Source organism: Ceratotherium simum, chromosome 4, assembly GCF_057802395.1.
Source record: "Ceratotherium simum simum isolate JZ-2026a chromosome 4, ASM5780239v1, whole genome shotgun sequence".
NCBI classification, from domain to species: Eukaryota; Metazoa; Chordata; class Mammalia; order Perissodactyla; family Rhinocerotidae; genus Ceratotherium; species Ceratotherium simum.
This window is the reverse complement of record NC_141903.1, coordinates 9,237,076-9,257,582: the sequence shown is the minus strand read 5'-3', so window position 1 is coordinate 9,257,582 and position 20,507 is coordinate 9,237,076. Positions and strand designations below refer to the sequence as shown.

Genomic DNA, 20,507 nt, shown 5'->3' with positions numbered 1-20,507 from the left:
CCGGGTTGACGGGCTTGGCTCCTAGGCACAGACCTACACCAAATTGTCAGCCACGCTGTGGCGGTGACCCACATATAGAACAGAGGAAGACTGGCACAGATGTTAGCTCAGGGCTAATCTTCCTCAAGCAAAAAGAGAAGAAGGTTGGCATCAAATGTTAGCTCAGGGCAAATCTTCCTCAGGAAAAAAAAAAAGTACATTGCTTTGCTATCTAATTCAGTGACAAAATAATCCACACTCCGTTGTGCCTTAGAAGTTAGACATTTGAAATCCACTTTTCTCTTATTTTGACATAATGGATATGCACTGCTAATAAAAAAAGGTATATGTCATGTCATGACGATACCTCTGGCACTCTAGGTGCTGTGGAGTTATGACTACATCCCTGCACTTTATAGTGCGTTGAGCAGCAGCAGAAGGCAGGGAGCACCACATGTGGTCTGTCTGAAGTGTTCAGCTCTGCTGCGATAGCATGAAAGCAGCCGTAGACAATGTGTGAATGCGTGAGTGTGGCTGTGTTCCAATAAGCTTTATCTATGGACGCTGAAAGTTAGATTTCATAGTTTTTACATGTCACAAAATATTATTATTATTATTTTTTCCAACTGTTTAAAATATTAACAACCATTCGTAGTTCATGGTCCTTGCAAAAACAGCCAGGATTTGGTCCATGGGCCTTAGTTTGCTGACCTCTGGTCTAAAGAAAAAAAGAAAGAAGGACTATCTTTATAAGAAATTACTGAGGGTTTAGTGAATAACTGAACCAAATTTTGAAGGATTGAGTGCACGGTTAAGTTAAGGCAATTGGTGGCCGGAGAGAATACACTCGGATAGGGATCTGAAGGAATGGGGAGTCAGAATGGGAAAGGCATTGAAAGGAAGTGAAAGAAGGCTCTTGTGGTCAGAGGATAGTGAAGAGTGGAACCAGATAATTTGAAGAGATAATCAGAGGCCAGTACGTGCAGGACTCTGTAGACATGGTACGAGTATTTTATTTGAACTTGCTCGTAATTATTTTTTTCTCTCAATTGCTTGCTGTTGTTTGAAGAGGCTACCTACACCTTCCTCAACTACTGAACTCTTATGAAGGATTGTATGCATATGTGTGTGTATGTATATTTATATTTATATATATATATATAATCCATTGTAAATCTGCCAGTTTGGAAACCAGAAAAATTCCCGTTATTGCTTAGGAAAAGTACCTGTCATAGTGTTTTGATTATTCTGATTTCGTTTTTGATAATAATAAATAAAATTTATTATTCTTTACAGACATCCTATGCTCAGCTCCTTGCAGCAACGTGTCTTTCAAAACTTGTTAGCCGAGTCAGTCCTTTGCCAGTTGAACAGAGGATAGATATCAGTAAGTGGTTTATTATGCTATTTATGAAATTGTACTTTAAAAATAATTTTTTCCTTTTAAATATGCTAAACTGTTAACAGGCATGGAAGTTATTTGACTCTGTCATTTTTTAAAGATGAGCAGTCAAGTCTCCTTTACCCATCTAGTGATGAACAATGATGTGTTATTCAACATGTAATCAAAAAAGGATTTGTTTAGTTTAATAATAAATAATACTAGCCTTTTATTGTGTGTATTGTATACTGAGATTTACACTATCTCATTTTATCCATCCAACTTGTGAGGTGGGCACTATTGTTATCCTCATTTTATAAATGAGGAAATTAGATTTGATAGGCTCTGTAATGTACCCAAGATGTAATGTACCCAAGATTGCACAGCTAGGAAGAAGTAGAGATGTGATTCAAACCCACACAGTCTGTGTGGAGTCCATGCTTTTAGCCATTGTCTTAACTTCATATGCAACTAAATGATAAGGAAGTCAACTGAATGATAGGAAAGTCAACTCTTCAGTATTTCTCAGGATGCTGTATGAAAATCATTTGGGATGCATGTAAAGTCAAAAGCAGATTCCTGCTTACTAGGAAGGTAATATGTATATGTGTGAACAGTGCTTGGAACTTAGTGTAGTTGGAAAACTGATTCTATAGAGTAGCAATATATTTTTCAGAAGTAATTTGTTTTAAGATTTTGTGTGTGTGTGTTTGCTTTTCATATGGACAAAGCTCTAATAAAAAGCTCTAATAAAAGCTCTAAAAAAAGTATGGGATTTTTTTTGTTGTTGTTATCTTTGTTCGTATTAGAAATAGACTCTTGACTTATTTCTGCTCTCCAGCTTCAAGGTTCACATGATTCATATTTGTTTATCAGAAAAATTAAGGTGTATTATGTATGAGGGATCTTTAAGCTCAATTTTTGAATGGTCAAATCACAGAATGACGTGTCATTTGCCTCATATATTTGACTGATACTTCTCTAAGCACCCAGAGTCATAGGCACTGCAGAAAACGTAGCAGAGGACTTATCCATGCACTCGTGGACTTGTGTGCTTAAGAAAGCGAAAGAGAAATTTACAATGTTAAAAATAAGAGTTCAGGGCCGGCCCAGTGGTGTAGTGGTTAAGTTCTCGCGCCCCGCTTTGGTGGCTCAGGATTCTCGTGTTTGGATCTGGGGCGTGAACCTACGCACTGCTCATCAAGCCATTCTGTGGCAGCGTCCCATATACAAAATAGAGAAAGATGGACACAGATGTTAGCTCATGGTCAGACATTATGAACTTAAGTCATAAAACATTGTGATTTTGTTTATTTGACTTATTTTTATACATACATACATATTTTAAGTAGACTTAATTTTTTTAGAGCAGTTTTAGGTTCAGAACAAACCGAGCAAAAAGTCCAGAGTTCCCATACACCCCTTGCCCCCACACATATATAGCCTCCCCCATTATTAGCATCCTGCACTAGAGTGGTACATTTGTTACAATTGATGAATCTACATTGACACATCATTATTATCCAAAGTCCATAGTTTACATTAGGGTTCACTCTTAGTGTTGTGCATTCTGTGGGTTTGAATAAATGTATAATGGCATATGTCCCCCATTGTAGTATTATACAGAACAGTTTTACTGCCCTAAAAATCTGTGTTCCACTTATTCATCTGTCCCTCCCCTCTAACCCCTGGCAACTGCTGATCTTTTTACTGTTTCCATAGTTTTGCCTTCTCCAGAATGTCATATAGTTTGAATCATACGGGATGTAGCCTTTTCAGATTGGCTTCTTTTACTTAATAATATGCATTTAAGGTTCCTTCATATCTTTTTGTGGTTTGGCAGCTCATTTCTTTTTAGCGCTGAATGATATGCCATTGTCTGGATGTACCAGAGTTTATCCATTCACCAACTGAAGAACATCTTGATTGCTTCCAATTTTGGCAATTATGAATAAAGCTGCTATAAGGCAGGTTTTTGTGTGGACATAAGTTTTCTACTCATTTGGGTAAATACTAAGGAGAGTGATTGCTGGATCATATGGTAAGAGTATGTTTAGGTTTGTAAGAAATTGCTCAATTGTCTTCCAAAGTGACTGTAGCATTTTGCATCCCCACCAGCAATGAATAGAGTTCCTATTGTTCATGTCCTTGCCAGCATTTGGTGTTTTCAGTGTTTTGGATTTTGGCCGTTCTACTAGGTGTGTAGTAGTATCTTTTATTTTATTTTATTTATTTATTTTCAGTGTTTTCATAATTTTATTTATTTATTTTTCCCCCAAAGCCCCAGTAGATAGTTGTATGTCACAGTTGCACATCCTTCTAGTTGCTGTATGTGGGACACAGCCTCAGCATGGCCGGAGAAGCGGTGCGTCGCTGCGTGCCCGGGATCCGAACCCGGGCCGTCAACCCGGGCCGCCAGCAGCGGAGTGCGCACGCTTAACCGCTAAGCTACGGGGCCGGCCCTTGTAGTAGTATCTTACTGTTGTTTTAATTAGCAGTTCCCTAATGACATATGATGTTAAACATCTTTTCATATGCTTATTTGCCATCTGTGTGTTTTCTTTGATGAGGTGTCTGTTTAGGTCTTTTGCCCATTCTTAAATCAGGTTGTTCCTTTTCTTATTGTTGAGTTTTAAGAGTTCTTTGTATATTTTAGAGGACAGTCCTTTATCAGATAAGTCTTTAGCAAAGATTTTCTCCAAGTCTGTGGCTTGTCTTCTCATTTTCTTGACATCGTCTCTCACAGAGCAGTAGTTTTTTATTTTAATGAAGTCAGCTTATCAATTATTTCTTTCATGGATCATGTCTTAGTTGTTGTCTGTAAAAAGTCATCGTGAAATCCAGGGTCATCTAGTTCTTTTCCTCTGTTATCTTTTAGGAATTTTTATAGTTTTGCATTTTACATTTAGGTCTGTTATCCATTTTGAGTTAATTTTTGTGAAGAGTGTAATGTCTATGTCTAGATTTATTTTTTTGCACGTGGATGTCCAGTTCTGGCACCATTTGTTGAAAAGACAATCTTTGCTCCATTTTCTTGCCTTTGCTCCTTCGTCAAAGATCAGTTGACTCTATTTATGTGGGTCTGTTTCTGGGCTTTCTGTTCTGTTCTGTTGATCTATTTGTCTATTCTTTTGTCAGTACCACACTGTCTTGATTACTGTAGCTTTCTAATAAGTCTTGAAGTTGGGGAGTGTCAGTCCTCCAACCTTGTTCTTTTCCTTCACTATTGTATTGTCTATTCTGTGTCTTTTGCCTCTCTTTATAAACTTCAGAATCAGTTTGTCAGTATCCACAAACTAGCTTGCTGGAATGTTGATTGGGATTGCATTGAATCTATAGAACAGTTTGGGAAGAACTGACATCTTGACAATATTGAGTCTTCTATCCATGAACATGGAATATCTCTCCATTTATTTAGTTCTTCTTTGATTTCATTCATCAGCTTTAGGTTTTTTGTAAATATTCTTTATCAAGTTGAGGAAGTTCCCCCTCTGTTCCTAGTTTGCTGAGAGTTTTTATTGTGAATGGCTGTTGGATTTTGTTAGTGCTTTTTCTGTATCTATGATATGATCATGTGATTTTCTTCCTTAGCCTGTTGATGTGATGGATTACATTAATTGATATTCAAATGTTCAACCAGGCTTGCATACCTGGGATAAATCTCACTTGGTTGTGGTATATAATTCTTTTTATACATTGTTTGATTGGATTTGCTAATAATTTTTTGAGAATTTTTGCTTTTATGTTGATGAGAGATCCTGGTCTGTTCTTTCTTGTAATATCTTTGTCTGGTTTTGGAAATAGAATAATGCTGGCCTCATAGAATGAGTTAGGAGGAATTCCCTCTGCTTCTATCTTTTGGAAGAGATTGTAGAAAATTGGTATAATTTCTTCCTTAAATGTTTGGTAGAATTCACTCATGAACCTATCTGGGCCTGGTGCTTTCTTTGGAAGGTTATTAATTATTAATTCAATTTATTTAATAGATATAGGACTATTCAGATTATCTGTTGGACTTCTATTTTTAAAATGGATACTTTTTAAAAAAAGCAGAATACTCATTAAGGGAAATTTGGAAAAAAGGGAAAAGTAGAAACCTACAACACACTTTCAAACAACAAATGATGGATTTCCTCTATGAGTTTCTTTGGTTTGACTTACTACTCCTTTTTCTGCAAGGAGATTAGAATGTGTCATGACATGTATGACATGTGTCAGTAGAATAACACATCAGTTAGAATAGGAAAATGTGAAGAATTGCCTCAACAGTCACGTTGCCTTTATCACCTCAACTCCAGAATCTTCAGTCTTTCATGATATGGTCCCAGAGTACGTATCTCATTATTTTCCAACATTAACTCTATTGCCAGTTCTCTGTGTCCACCATGCTATTTTTTACATTTATTAGTATAATTAACAATGGCTTACTATTGCTCATCTGTTAAATACCGTTTCCTCAGCTTGATATTTAAGTCCCTTCATGAGCTTGATGGACCATCCTTGTTGCCTTCTATTAGTTGTGCCAGAAGGGCCTCATGCCGTGTTATTTTTGCCTTGGTGCTTTTTTTTATGTTGTTTTTCTAGCCTAGAATGCTATCCTTTTCATCTTCTATTCAAATGAAAGTGTAGCTTAAGTTTAATTATCTATATAAATCAATTTTCCTTTCCTCCCTCCCTCTCTGTTTCCTTCCTTCCTTCCCTTCAAACAGCTTTATTGAAGTATAATTTACCTGCCATAAAGTTCACTTGTTTTAAGTGTAAAATTAATGATTTTTAGTAAATTTATAGAGTTGTGTGATCACATGTTGGTGTTAGAATGTTTCCATCATTCCCAGAGGATCCCTCATGCTCATTTCCAGTCGGCTCTGCTCCCGTACCACAAACCTCTAAGATGCTTTTTTTTCTATAGATTAACCTTTTGTGAATAATTCATATAAATAAAATCATACCATATGTAGTTTTTTGCATTTGGCTTCTTTCTTTTTTTTTCTTTTTTTTTTTTTGTGAGGGAGATCCGCCCTGAGCTAACATCCGTGCTAATCCTCCTCTTTTTGCTGAGGAAGACCGGCTCTGAGCTAACATCTATTGCCAATCCTCCTCCTTTTTTTCTTCTCCAAAGCCCCAGGAGATAGTTGTATGTCATAGTTGTACATCCTTCTAGTTGCTGTATGTGGGACGCGGCCTCAGCGTGGCCCGACAAGCAGTGCCTCGGTGCGCGCCCAGGATCCGATCCCGTGGCCGCCAGTAGCGGAGCATGTGCACTTAACCGCTAAGCCACCGGGCCGGCCCTGCATTTGGCTTCTTTCACTTAGCAAAATGTTTTTGAGGTTCATCCATGTTGTAGCATGTATCAGTATTTTGTTCCTTTTTACTGTAGAATAATATTCCCTTGTATAGATATATGACGTTTTGTTGTCTATTCAGTACTTGATGGATATTTGGGTTGTTTCTGCTTTTTGGCCGCTGTGAATAATGCTACTGTGAACATCGACCTGGAAGTCTTGTATGGACATATATTTTCATTTCTCTTGAGTAGATACCTAGGACTGGAATTGCCAGGTCATAGGTAAGTTTATGCTTAACTTTTAAAGAAACTGCCAAACTGTTTTCCAAAATGCCTGTACCATTTTGCATTCTTACCAGCCATGTGTGAAGGTTCCAGTTTCTCTACATCTTCACCTCATAAATCTTCTCTTGATCTTCTTGTGGTAGTTTCTTTTTGTCCTATATATTCTCTCTCCAAATATTTTGTAAGCTAGCTCTCTAGGCGTAGATTGTAGCTCATATTTTTGTGGTCTTAGAATTGGGAGTTGTTTCAAAGCATTTTTAGTTAAATATTGAGGTATTTACTCTCTCTTTACTTTTTTCCCAAATAACGTGCTCGCCTGTGGGACCAAAGTGGAGATTGACTTTTTCACCTTTCTTTTGTATTCTTTTGTATGTTTTCTGATAGACTTTGTGGCATATTTTTTACCTGACTTCAATTAGTCACTCAAAAAGTATTTCATATTAAATTCCCATTGTATGTAATACCTAAAGTATTGGTCTAATGATAGTAAGCTCCAAAAGACTGTCTATAGGTTTGGACTTAGTAGAGTTTTAAATTACTGATTATTACTAAAATATATGATTTTACTGGTATTTGGAAGCAGCAAACAAACAAAAACTCAAAACAAACCAAAACAACCCGACTCAAGAGTCCCAATTTGGCCATTGTGACAAGTCATGTCACCTCTTTGACCTTCATATTTTTTGCTTAAGAAAGAGAATGATAGTAATAGTAATATAATAGTATCTTCATATTGCTATGAGAACCACGTAAGGTATTTTCTGTGAAGCACTTTTAATTTCTAACGTGTTTAATAAATGCTAAATATTGTTGTTATTGTCACATAGGCATTTGACGCTCAAAGAGCCTCTAGTGCATAGCTTTCCAGCTTCTGTTAACTTTTTTCTGGGAGCTCTCCCAGCTGTTTTATTTCATTCTCCCATATGTCTTCCTGAACATTTCATTTTCTTTTTGGTATGGCTTTTCTCTATTATCTTGGGTTGGTGATGATGAGATTGCTGTTGTTTTACTTGATTGGTATCATTGGTGCTTGCTAAACTAGAACAGTATTATAGGTCATGTAAAAGCATAACGTGAGTATTTTATGTAAAACATTCAGCTAAAATAACAGAAATATAGTCTATTACATTTTTTTCTGCCTTAGATAATAAACTTGTTAGCCAGTACCTTTGCTGAGGCAGTCTAGGAGGGTATGCTTATTAAGCTAGGATACCTAGCTTAAATGTGAAACTTGGTTTGTCTCCCATTTGATTGTTTTATTACTTCGAGATTACCCTCCTAGTGGGTATCACTACCCACATATGGATTCCCTGCATTCCCTCCAGGTTAAAATTTTTCAAGATATTAAAAATAAAGATAATTGAAGTAAATACAGTCATGTGTTGCTTAACGATGGGGATATGTTCTGAGAAATGTGTTGTTAGGCAATTTTGTCATTGTGTGCACATCACAGAGTGTACTTAGACAAACCTGGATGGTATGGTCTACTTCTCACCTATGCTGTATGGTACTAATCTTATGGGACCACCGTCGCATATGTGGTCCGTTGTTGACCGAAATGTTATGCAGCATATAACTGTAAACCAGATTTTCTTTTGTTTTCAGGAAGCGGTGTCATCTTCTTTAAGTTTTGTTGTTGAAATAAAAGATTACATGTAAGGAAGCTTAGGAGAACCATATTACAATAATCCGTAGGAGAAACCTCTTTCAGATTTATCTTAATGCTAAGAAAGTCTGTGCTTTTTAAAAAATATATATTTTATTGTATTTTTTTATTTGTATAACTACATAATTTTAGGGTTAGTAAAAATTAAGATTGAATTATGCTAGTTATGAGAAATTCTTGTTTTCTTTTTTCTTTTATGAGGAAGATCGGCCCTGAGCTAACATCTTCCAATCCTCCTCTTTTTGCTGAGGAAGACTGGCCCTGGGCTAACATCCATGCCCGTCTTCCTCTACTTTATATGGGACGCCGCCACAGCATGGCTTGACAACCAGTGCGTTGGTGCGCGCCCGGGATCCGAAGCGGCGAGCCTTGGGCCGCCGCAGCGGAGCGTGCGCACTTCACCGCTTGCGCCACAGGGCTGGGCCCAAGAACTTCTTTTTTAATGTCAAGAATTTCACTACAGTTGTCAAAAATAACTGTTGAAAGTGTTCTTGAATTTTTGAGTTGTTTCCGTTAGAGCTATTTTTAGTTAAATATTGAGGTATTTACCTTTTCCTCACTCTTTTCCCAAATGGCATGCTGGCCTTTGGAGGCCAAAGTAGAAAGGGAATCTTTTCCTGTTTAAAAAAGATTTTTTTCTTCTATTTTTCTGATAGAATTTGTGGCATATTTGTTACCTGACCTTAATTACAGTTCATTAGGAAGCTCATAGCTGAATTTGCTGCCCACTTTGAATCATTTTGGTATATTAACTTTATTTTAAGCTTTACTAGTCTATTCGTACTTTTTTTAACTTATCTACTTATTTTATCATATTGTACTATTTGTATTTTTTATGCCACTTAAACAGGATAGTGTACAGTCAGTTTTGTAGTAACATGACATATGCATTCCTGAAAGTGACTGTGCTATGCAATGTTATGCAATAAAACCATAAGGCTTATGGGAGAAATGAGATTATGGAAATAAAATTCAAACACTTTGTCAGTGACACGTTAAAAAAAGATAGAAATCTCATAAAAGGCATAGTAGAGTTTTACATGTTAAATGGTTAAGAAATATATAAATAGCAGAATAAATATGACCTTTTATCTTGAAGAAGCCCTGAAGTTTGTTTGTGGAAGTGGGCTTCAGGAGGGTTGCAGTTTGTGATTTATTATCAAGTGGTAGAAGGAAGGTGATCTGAAATAAGATAGAAAGTTATAACACTAGATAAGGATGGGCGAGGCTGATAACACACGAGGTGAAGTGAGATAGCTTGTAGACGTTTGTGGTATATGCATTTTGTATATTGCTTGGTTCATTTGGCCTGGTTGCAGTTTTCTGTATTCACTTTGCATTTTTTTATACATGAAATCATGCAAAAACAAAAGTGATGTTCTCATTATACTCAAATGATTCCCTAATATATCAATTGAATTGGAACAAATTTGTTTTTTCACAGTAAACCTTATAGCAGAACTGACTTACACTTAATGACAGGGATGTGTTCTGAGAAGTGTGTTGTTAGGCGATTTCATCGTTGTGCAAACATCATGGAGTGTACTTGCACAAACCTAAATGGTATAGCCCACTACACACCTAGGCTATAAGGTACTAGTGTAATGGGACCGCCGTTGTATGTGGTTCATCATTGACTGAAACGTTATTACGTGGCACATGACTATATATAAATAAGTACATATCTTGGAGAAAGGGATTAACTTTTTGTCAGTGTATCATCACCACCTGTTTTTCTTCGCATAATTCACATTATATTACTGAAAAGTCTAAATGATCACAGAATATTTTCTTACAGGAAACTACATTCTTAATTACGTGGCATCACAACCCAAGCTGGCTCCTTTTGTCATCCAAGCTCTAATTCAAGTCATTGCTAAAATCACTAAATTGGGGTGGTTTGAGGTTCAGAAAGACCAGTTTGTCTTCAGAGAAATTATTGCTGATGTAAAGAAGTTTCTTCAGGTAAGAAGGCGTTATTACATTATTAGAACATCACTAATTGCTTTTTTTGGATTAGAAAACTGCTTTTCTTAAAGCTGTATGGTTTGTTTTGTGGCTACCAGTACCTTGTTAATTATGATTTATTATTTATCCTCTGGGTCCTTTATTTTTTATGGACAGTAAATGAGGATCATGCCATTGTATAACTTCTAAACCAGGAGAATGCAAATTATGATATTTTCTAATTTCAAAAATATATGTTCTGTTATTTCTAACGTTTGTGTCTATGTACTACATATATACATGTGTATATATGTAATTCTAACGTGTCTGTGTATTGCATATATATAAAACATCATGTATATGTTTTTCATGTATTAGCTACTTTAATGCTCATTGGATTTCATTTTGTAAATGAGAAAATTGAGGCTTAGAAAAGTTAAGTAATTTGCCTAAGGTTGCACAGTGACTTAGTTAAGCATAGAGCTAGCACTTCAACAAGTTTTCTAACTTGAGAGAGAGATATATATATATTTAATTTTTACATCATCCACATTGTATTAGTTTCATTCTAATACAATGAATACATTCTAATGAAAACATTCTTGAATGTTTTCAACCTAAGTGATTGAAGTTACAGCGTATGCACATTTCACTACACAAATTCAGGTATTTGGACTGCAAAACAAAAAAAAAGCAAGAGAACACTAAATTGTGCCAGTGATTCCACTTGCCATTCCACATAGAATTGTATGTCATGGGGTGTTGTGTCTGTTGTTTCCTGTTCCTGTATGCCTCTTGGGATGACCATCATGCTCAGTATGATTCAGATATTTAAAGATACATTTTTCATACGAACATTGTCCCTAATTGCAAAAAAAGTACTTTATCTGGTGCTCTGCTGAAGAAGCAGTGATCTGTTACAGTTCTCAAGGAAAAACTGGCAGTTTGGATTGAGAGATGGTTCAGTATTGGCAATTAGGGGCAATTTGGACTTTCTGAGATTTTATTTATTATACAGTAACTTTAAAATTTAATCCCTGTGTAAGATGTAACTCCATCATATAGTGCAATGCTGGAAACCTCAGAATATAAAATACTAGACTATACTGCTTCTCTTTTATTCATATTGTTAAAACCTTGGCTAACAAATATTTGATCATCTAAAACTTCACAAGCATAAGTGTACTTTTAGCCCTGAGGAGATCTGCCCTGGGGCAGAGAGATAGTCTATTCAGAGACAGATGAGTTTCTCACTTTAGAGTTGTGCTGGTAATTTTGGCTAACACAATAGCACCCCTCTTATCATTTACTAAGATTGCACACAGCTCATCAAGAATCATTAGTGTAGATGAAAATAGACTTCGGAGTTCTTTTAAAATAAACTCAAGGTTAAAGACGGAATGGAATGAAATCATTCTTGTTGGCTAGTATTTTTCAAGCTCCCTTTTCGGTGACTGGTAAGTTGAGCTTAAGTTGGGCTTTAGTTGGTTTTGGAAGACCAGAAGAAACAGAAAATGTTTTCCGAGTTTATTATAGTATCACAAGAAAAGCACTTGCTTTCTGGGATATGAGTTAACCTAACCTTGAGTAATGAGCAAGACAATTGACTTTAATGTTTTATTACTCTAAAATAGTACTGCATGGTTCCTTTGGGTATTAGCAGCTTCTCTGAATTTTGTACTAAAAATTATTGTAAGTTTGTTAAACTTTAGTGGCCTGAAGTTTGTACATCTTCTTTCTCTGTTATTGCAGCCTTATTGCTGCCACATTCCTAACATTTATGTGCCTCCTTTCTATGTACATACCCAGGAGATCCTACTGTCATCTACGGCAGTGTTGTTCAAGTTGCTAGTCCACAATGAGATAGGGACTTTATGTCAAAATGCAAATCAGCGTGGTGCTTCTTCACTGAGAAAGACTTGCTATGAAAAACAATGCCAGCTGAACTAAACAGTGTACTTAGTGACTTAGCTGTTTTATATTCTGATGCAAACTCTTTTATCTTGTCATGGACCAGTACCATTCTTGGGTTAGAATCGAGTTTGCAGACCACCAGCAGATTCATGGCCCAGCAGGTGGTCAGGGAACCACACTTGGAGGAGCGTTGGCCTGGTGTACACAGAGGATGGATGCTTCATTAGTAGGAAATCTCTAGCTCAGTTCAAACAGTTCAGATTGTCCTGAGGGGCCATAAAGAATTAAAATGTAAAAATTATGGGATGTTTCTTTTGTTTATTTTTTTATTCTGAGATAATTTGAACTTAATTACAACTAGTGACCCAGTGTTAGTGGAATTCTGTGATCGTGAGAAGGAATGACCAACTATAAAATTAAGACTTGAAAAGTGTATCATCTGTATTAGTGCTTTTTTTTATGATTACACTGTAATTGGTTGTTACATTATTTCCCTTCTTCCAATGTGTTTTTGCAATGGGGCAATTTGTTAGTAATGAGCATATAAAATCTGAATTTTGATTTGAAGGAAGTTTTTGAGATTAAATTTGAATTTGATTAAATTAAAAACATTATAGCGGCTATGAAAATGTATACCATATTGATAGTAGTCGTGTATTTACCCTAGTGCATTGGGCACTTTAGATGCCTTCATTATAGATCATAATAAATGCATATACATGCACTATTAAGTAATATTAAAGGGCCTAAGTGATCTTATCTAATATCAGATTGAAAGATTTAAATTAGGTCCTAAGCTATTTATTAATTATTCATTGAATACATCTGAATTCATTGAATATATCTGAATAGCCTTCAAGCAGATTTTTAGAGCTAAAAAGGGTTTTTTGTTCATTCTTATTCATGGTCTTACATAAAGTATTAAACTAAACTCTTGTGTTTTGAGGTTTAGTTTATTATAAGTCCTAAGTGCTGAAAACATTTTGTAGACTATCATGTAGTTCTAAGGTAGGTGAGCTTTTTTCTCACTCAACTCTATACCTAAATTTATTGTTCAATAAAGGAACTTGAAATTCTTTTTATTTATAGTCCTCACAGTGATTTTTATACATATTTTAATAGATATATTATTAAGAAAATGTGATGTTTCAATATTTAATTACTTGTAAATAGTGCCTGGTTTACGCATTAAGAACCAATCATATGTCTCTACTTAGGCTAAACTTGATTCTTTTCTCCAAAGGGTACTGTGGAACACTGCATAATAGGAGTAATAATACTTTCAGAATTGACTCAGGAAATGAACCTGGTAAGCTTTTCCATCTAATGGTAACATGAAGTTTGCTAAGTAATGCTGTTTCTTTGATGTAAAATCTTCTTTGTGTGGCATAAAACTCTGAATAAATCAAGTCTTTTTTTAATTTGTCTATTTTATTAGTGAGATAGTTAAGTATTGGAACACTTGTGTTGTTATTGAAAATAACAGCAGTAGTATAAAGTACTACAAAGAATAGAGAGTTAGACATGGTCCTTGCTCCATGGCAATTGGAGAATTGTCCTTTTGTCCTCTGTATATAGAGTAATATACTAACCATAAGAAATAATATGCACAAGAGAAACCAACCTTTATTCACTTACAAATAAAAGACAAGCGGTTTGGTGAATTGATTCTGAACAATGGGAACACAGCAGGACTCAGCAAAGAACAGGCCACTGGGTACTTTGCCACTTGCTAGCATGGATTTTCACCCCGTACAAGAGTTTTCAGAAGCTGCACCTCCTCCCAACAGTGCCTTTATGAGCTCAGCAGCTGAGCACATTGTCACCTGCTCCTATTCACTTTTGTACTTAACGTGGTTGTAAACAGAACAAAAGCAGAAGTTGGGTTCTATATGGAATGGTGTTACAATAAAGGGGAATGTACTGTTTATATTTAAAAACTGTCATCATCTTGAATGATCTGTGTTTGTGTGTGTGTATGTGTATATATATAGAGAGAGAAAATGAGCTTAGCTTGCATATCCAGGGCCACTTGCCAACTGCCTTTGGAGTGACAGCGTAGCTCCTGTGTGTAAAAAAAAAAAAATCACCCAAAATAACTATTTTCTACTTGTGTTCAATCAGGAATTAGAAAATATTTCTAGATTTATTGGAAGGATTTCTAAAATTTAAAGTGATCTCTTAATTTACTGCAGCCATCAACTTCCCAACTCCTCTGCCCCAGAGCATGTAAAGATTTCTTACTTTATGGATGTATGCCAGTATGTATCTCTAGGACTAGTAAAATAGTACTTGGAACAGAGTTACTGTGTTAGCAGAGATCTTATGACAAGGACTTTGGTTAATCTTATAAGCCTCTATAACATGTCTGAACAACTGTAGCTTTCTTTTTTAAAAAATATATTTAAAAATAATTTTAGTATTTTAACTCATAAAAGTGAAGAAAATAGTCCAGCAACCCCATGTACCTGTCATCCAGCTTACAGAACCATCAACTTTTTGCTAATCTTAAAACTAGCATTTTTTTTCCATTTCCTACTTCATACAATAATAGGAATATAGACTACCCTGTGAGGGTTTACTGTGTTTGGATTGTTACTGAGACAAGAGGAGGTAATTTTGTGTTCTAATAAAAGTGTGACTCAGAGAGCAACTAAGTTGGTTTTTTTTTAAACTAACTGTCTGAAATTTACAGAAAAGTTTGGAGTACAATGCAAAGAAGTTTTTTTTCTCAGCCATTTGTGCTAAGTTGCTGACATGATCCCAGAATACTTTAGTATATTTCCTACATATAAGGACATTCTCCTATATAACTACAATACAACCATAAATATCAGAAAATTAACACTGACGTGTTACTATTATCCTCATATTCCATTTGAGTTTCACCATTTGTCCCAGAAAGGAACCAGTTTAGAATCGTGCATCTCATTTATTTAACACAAGTTTTATTAGTCTCCATTAATCTGGAAAAATTCCTCAATCTTTCTTTCACTTTTATGACCTTGACACTTGTAAAGATTACAGGCTGTTTTGTAAAATGTCCCTGAACTTGGGATTGTCTGATGTGTCTTCATTATTAGATTCAGGTGATTCATATTTGTCAGGAATATCACAGAAATGATACTGTGGTCTTCTCGTTGCCTCCTATCAGGAAGCACATGATTTGATTTGTTATATTACTATGATATTCAGTTTGGTCACTGGATTAAGATGGTCTCTACCGGGCTTCTCCAATTGTAGGTTTATTATTTCCCTTTGTAAATGATAAATATTTTGTGGGGAGGTACTTTAAGACTCTGAAAATACCCCATTCCTCTTCAAACTTGCCATTTATTCATTTATTTATGTATATCGGTATGGATTCCTGCTTTCCTTTTTTATTTAATAGGTTATAATTTGTTACTATTATATTTTGATGCTCAAATTTTCCTAGATTTGGCCAGTAGGAACCATTTCAGGCTAGCTTCTATGTTCATTTGACATTTACTCACCATTCTTTAAACATTTTCTTACTTTCTGGCACAAGATGTTCCAGGCTTATCTTGTATAGAACCAAGTGCCTTTTAAAAAAAGTTACAAAGTCTAAAGTGTAATTTTGGCTTTGTATGGTGAAAAATATATGGCTTCTGTGGAGGCATTTTACTCAGCCTAACTTTATGGCATTTACAGTTTCAACTAGCATTTCTTAAGTACTTCTGAACCTGGCAGTAGGGAGATCTACAATGTGTGATGAAAATCAAATATTATAGTTGTCAAATGTGAGCCAGATAATTTCATGTAGTGTCAATAACAAGATGTATCTTTTAAGAAAAAGATCTAAGCTTGAGGTTTCCTAGAAGTTAAGAGGATTGTATGTTATCCTGATTTTTTAGAAGCCAAGTCTATTGTTCCTGGAGTATAGTCAATATATAATCATCAAGAAGTAAAATATAGGGACTAGCCAGTGGTGGTGGTGAAGTCCGTGTGTTCCGCTTCGGCGGCCCGGGTTCATTGGTTTGGATCCCGGGTCAGACCTACACACTGCTCATCCAGCCATGCTGTGGTGGCATCCCACATACAAAATAGAGGAAGATTGGCACAGATGTTAGCTCAGGGACAATCTTCCTCAAGCAAAAAGAAGATTGGCAGCAGATGTTAGCTCAGGGCCAGTCTTCCTCACTAAAAAAAGAAGAAGAAGAAGAAGTAAAATATTGTTGGCCTGCATGGCAATGTAGAAAATGGATGCACAATCCTTCCTCTCAAAAAATTGGATATCTAAGTGAGTAAACTCACCCCAGTAAAATAAGCATGTAGGTCTTGAAGACAACTCTGAAATAAGACCTGGATTTCTATTTTAGCTCTATTGCTTACTACTTTCTACAGACTTCTTAACATCTTTAAACTTATGTATCACTGTCTGCAAAGTGAGAATGATACCTTCTTTGGATCTTACTAAGATTAGATAGGCTACTAGCACAAGGGCTAGTATGTACAAATGCTCAATGAACCCAAAGTTCTTCTCTCTGTTTTATAGATATGGTGGTAATTAGAGGTTGATCTAAGATAGTTTGCCTATAAACTTTAATTTTCTCATGAACAGAGAGGATAATACATACTTCACAGGTTAGTTTTGAGGATTAAGTGAAATAATATGTGAAGAGTACTTCATAAATTGTGATTGTAATGCATATACTATTATTAATTTGTATTAAGGAGAAATTTTTTTTATATATAGAGGGAAGTACTGTAGGAGAGAGAGACTGAAGTTTGATTTGAAAGAAGGAAGGAATACTGGAAATGCTAATTTGAATCTTACATATTGGATACAGATTCCAGTAACTACTTTCTGTAATCACTTTGAACTTCTGTTATGTTTCATGTTTCTATAAGTAAACGTGGCATTTAAGTAGAGTCTAAATTGTCTGATGGAGCTTAGTAAGTGTCAGATAATCAATTTTGAGCTCACTATTTTTTTCAAATCTATAAACATTAGCAAGGGAAATGGTTTATTTTCTTCTTCCAAATAGCAAAGGGAATGTTATAACAACTGTAGCCCATGGTGTTAATAATTGTTTGGGTATCAGACTTCAGCTTTGTTGGCTGTTTCCTATTGATAAATGAAAATATTGATGGTATTAATAGTAAAGTTTTGACCTTATAATTTAGATTAGAGGCTCAAGAACTAGCCTTCGTAAATTTATTCTTTTTTTTTTTTTTTTTTTTTTCTGATGAGATCAGCCCTGTGCTAACATCTGCCAATCCTCCTCTTTTTTTGCTGAGGAAGACTGGCCCTGGACTAACATCCGTGCCCATCTTCCTCCACTTTATATGGGACGCTGCCACAGCGTGGCTTGCCAAGCAGTGCGTCGGTGCGTGCCTGGGATCCGAACTGGCAGACCCTGGACCGCTGCAGCGGAGTGCACGAACTTAACCGCTTGCACCACCGGGCCGGCCCCCTGTAAATTTATTCTTAAAAATTATCATTAACCAATAAAATATTCAGAGGGAATATGCTATTGCTTATGTAATAAATCAGATTTCTGATTATTTATAATTTCTGCCTTGGTTTCTTTTTAGAATACTAAGGATATATGAACCGATGACATATCTGGTGTATATAGAAATATCACTTTCATATAGAAGAATTTTTCTGTAACTGATTCAGTTTGGTGATTCACAGAAAGTTAGAATTTGACAATTATCTTAGAGATTTCTCATTTTATAGGTGGAGTCTAAGGAGTGGAAAAGCTGTTACTTGCCTAATGTGAAGTATGGTGCATGGTTCAGGAGTTGATAGTCTTGGTATCTGTTATTTTGTAATCTTTGTTTATATTGCCTCTGAAAGTTGTATGATCAATTCTGCTTTTTAATTTTGGCATCAGTATGATCTGTAGAAAGAGCACTGAATTGAAACAGTCCAGAAACTTAGGTTGTAACCGTGGTTCTGCTATTAACTCTTTGAGTAACCTTAAGCAAGGCACATATCCTAGTAGATATGTCAAAGCTCTTTTAGCTCTATACTTTATGAGTCTTTAATCATTATTTCCATTCCTTTCCTTACTTAGTAAATTTTTGCTTTGCTATTTGGTAAGTCTGGTTAAATAAATTTATCTTGATCTTTTTAGGTTGATTATTCTAGACCTTCAGCAAAACACAGGAAAATAGCTACCTCGTTTCGTGACACTTCTCTCAAAGATATTTTAGTGCTAGCATGCTCTCTTCTAAAAGAGGTAAGTTATTTAATAATTCAATATCCTGGTTAGAGTATTTAAGAAATGTTAAGTTTCAAAAGAATTTCAAATGAGTCCCGTCCCCTCCATTCTGCCTTTTGAGTAGCTATTGTGGACAATCTTAATTTAAGTACAGTAAATTTGCACATATCAGTAAGAGGCTCCAAAAAATTCACTTTTACTTACTAGGGATATAATAAAGTAAAATCCAAAGGGAATTTAGTAACTTGCTTTAGGTAGTAGTTTCATTGTCTTCCTACTGTAAATTATTTATTGCAGAAGCTAATTGAGACTTAGTTTCTTTATTGCCCTGCCCATATTTTAATGGGGTGTAGATGAACAATGAAATGACAGTAAGTTTTCCTAATTCATCAGCTATCAATATTTACTCATAGTTGAGTCAAGATAGTTGACTTTAATAATTTCTTCGGGAAGTAACATTTCCCCATTTGCTACTTAGTACCCTCTTGAACATTAGGGATAGTACATTCATAATTATATTGTGTTCTCTTGTAATACAGGGACTCCATCATGCTGCTCAAGCTTGTTAATTGGTGTAGTACAGCATTTCCCAAAGTATGTTCCACTAATCACTAGTTTCTACTTATTTCAATTCTGTGGTATAGTAACTTGGTAACTGCTACATTAGGACAGACTGAATGACCCTCTATTATTGAAAAAATTTTCTTTTAGTATGGAAAATTTTAATGTATACAAAAGAAGATGGAATAGTATAATAAACTTCCTTGGACCCATCAACCAGTTAGGCAGTGACAACTCATGACCAGTCTTGTTTCATCTTTACCCTTACCTAACCACTTTATTTCTTTTTGTATTATTCTTGAAGCAGAATCTTAAACTTCATACCATTTCCTCCACAAATATTTCACGATGTATCTCTAGGAGATATAATCTATTCTGGTTGTGTCAGGATGGACATTTTGGGGGGTCAGGATTGTTCTCCAGAAGCTTGTGAGTGTCCTCCCATAGTTAAACAGCTCTGAGAACTTTTGTTTGCTCAATATGGATCATTTATGCATGGAGTTCCCCCACTTTTTCTTGAAGAATATTATATTTTCCGCTTATTCCAAACAACCTTTGAGCTATGAATCCCATGCATTTATACATTTGTGCTGTGTAAAATATGTGTCCTGAAGTTACTCTTATAACTTTTGAAGGTGACCTACAGTTTGCAGTTAAGTATAAAAGTTTTTATTCCCATTTTACAAAATTAAATTTAAAAACAGTTTGTTATTATAGATTTTTGTTGATAGTGCTTTTACAATTTTTTCTAATATATACAACATAACTTTGCAAACTCTTCTTTTTACTAATTTTAATTGGGCATTGAAGAATTATTTAAATTAGTAAAGTAAAAATTTGTTTATTGACATATTTCATAATGTTTTATTTGACTTTGAACTTTTTTCAGGTGTTGGCCAAACCTTTAAATCTTCAGGATCAAGGTCAACAAAATCTAGTAATGCAGGTCTTGAAACTTGTCCTCAACTGCCTTAACTTTGACTTCATTGGCAGTTCAGCAGATGAATCTGCAGATGATCTTTGCACAGTGCAGATTCCAACAACCTGGAGAACAAGTAAGAAAAAAGTTTAGTGTGAGGGATGGTTAGCATAAAAGGCACAGAATTAAGCAATATAATTGCTTTATGTGCAATTATCTCTATTTTTTGCTAGATGATCAAAAAGTTCAAATGGATTTGTAACCCATGGTAGCTGCTGCTACCCACTATTGAAATCTGTTTTCCCCAATTCATATCAAATATAACTTCCATATTTTGGTTTTGGCAAAAAGAAAAGACAGCTCTACTTTAGGGGGAA

At 35.3% G+C, this 20,507-nt stretch overlaps 1 protein-coding gene across 5 annotated transcripts in view; it reads left to right on the top strand.

The window, feature by feature from the left end:
• Positions 1–20,507, top strand: part of RANBP17 (RAN binding protein 17) — a 347,331-nt gene that overhangs the window by 16,876 nt on the left and 309,948 nt on the right. For 4 of the 5 annotated variants that reach the window (XM_004428530.3, XM_087429435.1, XM_087429434.1 and 1 more), the window contains exons 3-7: positions 1,276–1,366; positions 10,394–10,560; positions 13,700–13,765; positions 18,564–18,668; positions 20,101–20,266. In XM_004428530.3, the coding sequence (XP_004428587.2) occupies positions 1,276–1,366; positions 10,394–10,560; positions 13,700–13,765; positions 18,564–18,668; positions 20,101–20,266 (595 nt within the window). Of the gene's footprint in view, positions 1–1,275; positions 1,367–6,784; positions 6,927–10,393; positions 10,561–13,699; positions 13,766–18,563; positions 18,669–20,100; positions 20,267–20,507 lie in introns of those variants that run through there. The other variant, XM_087429436.1, reaches the window with a different exon arrangement.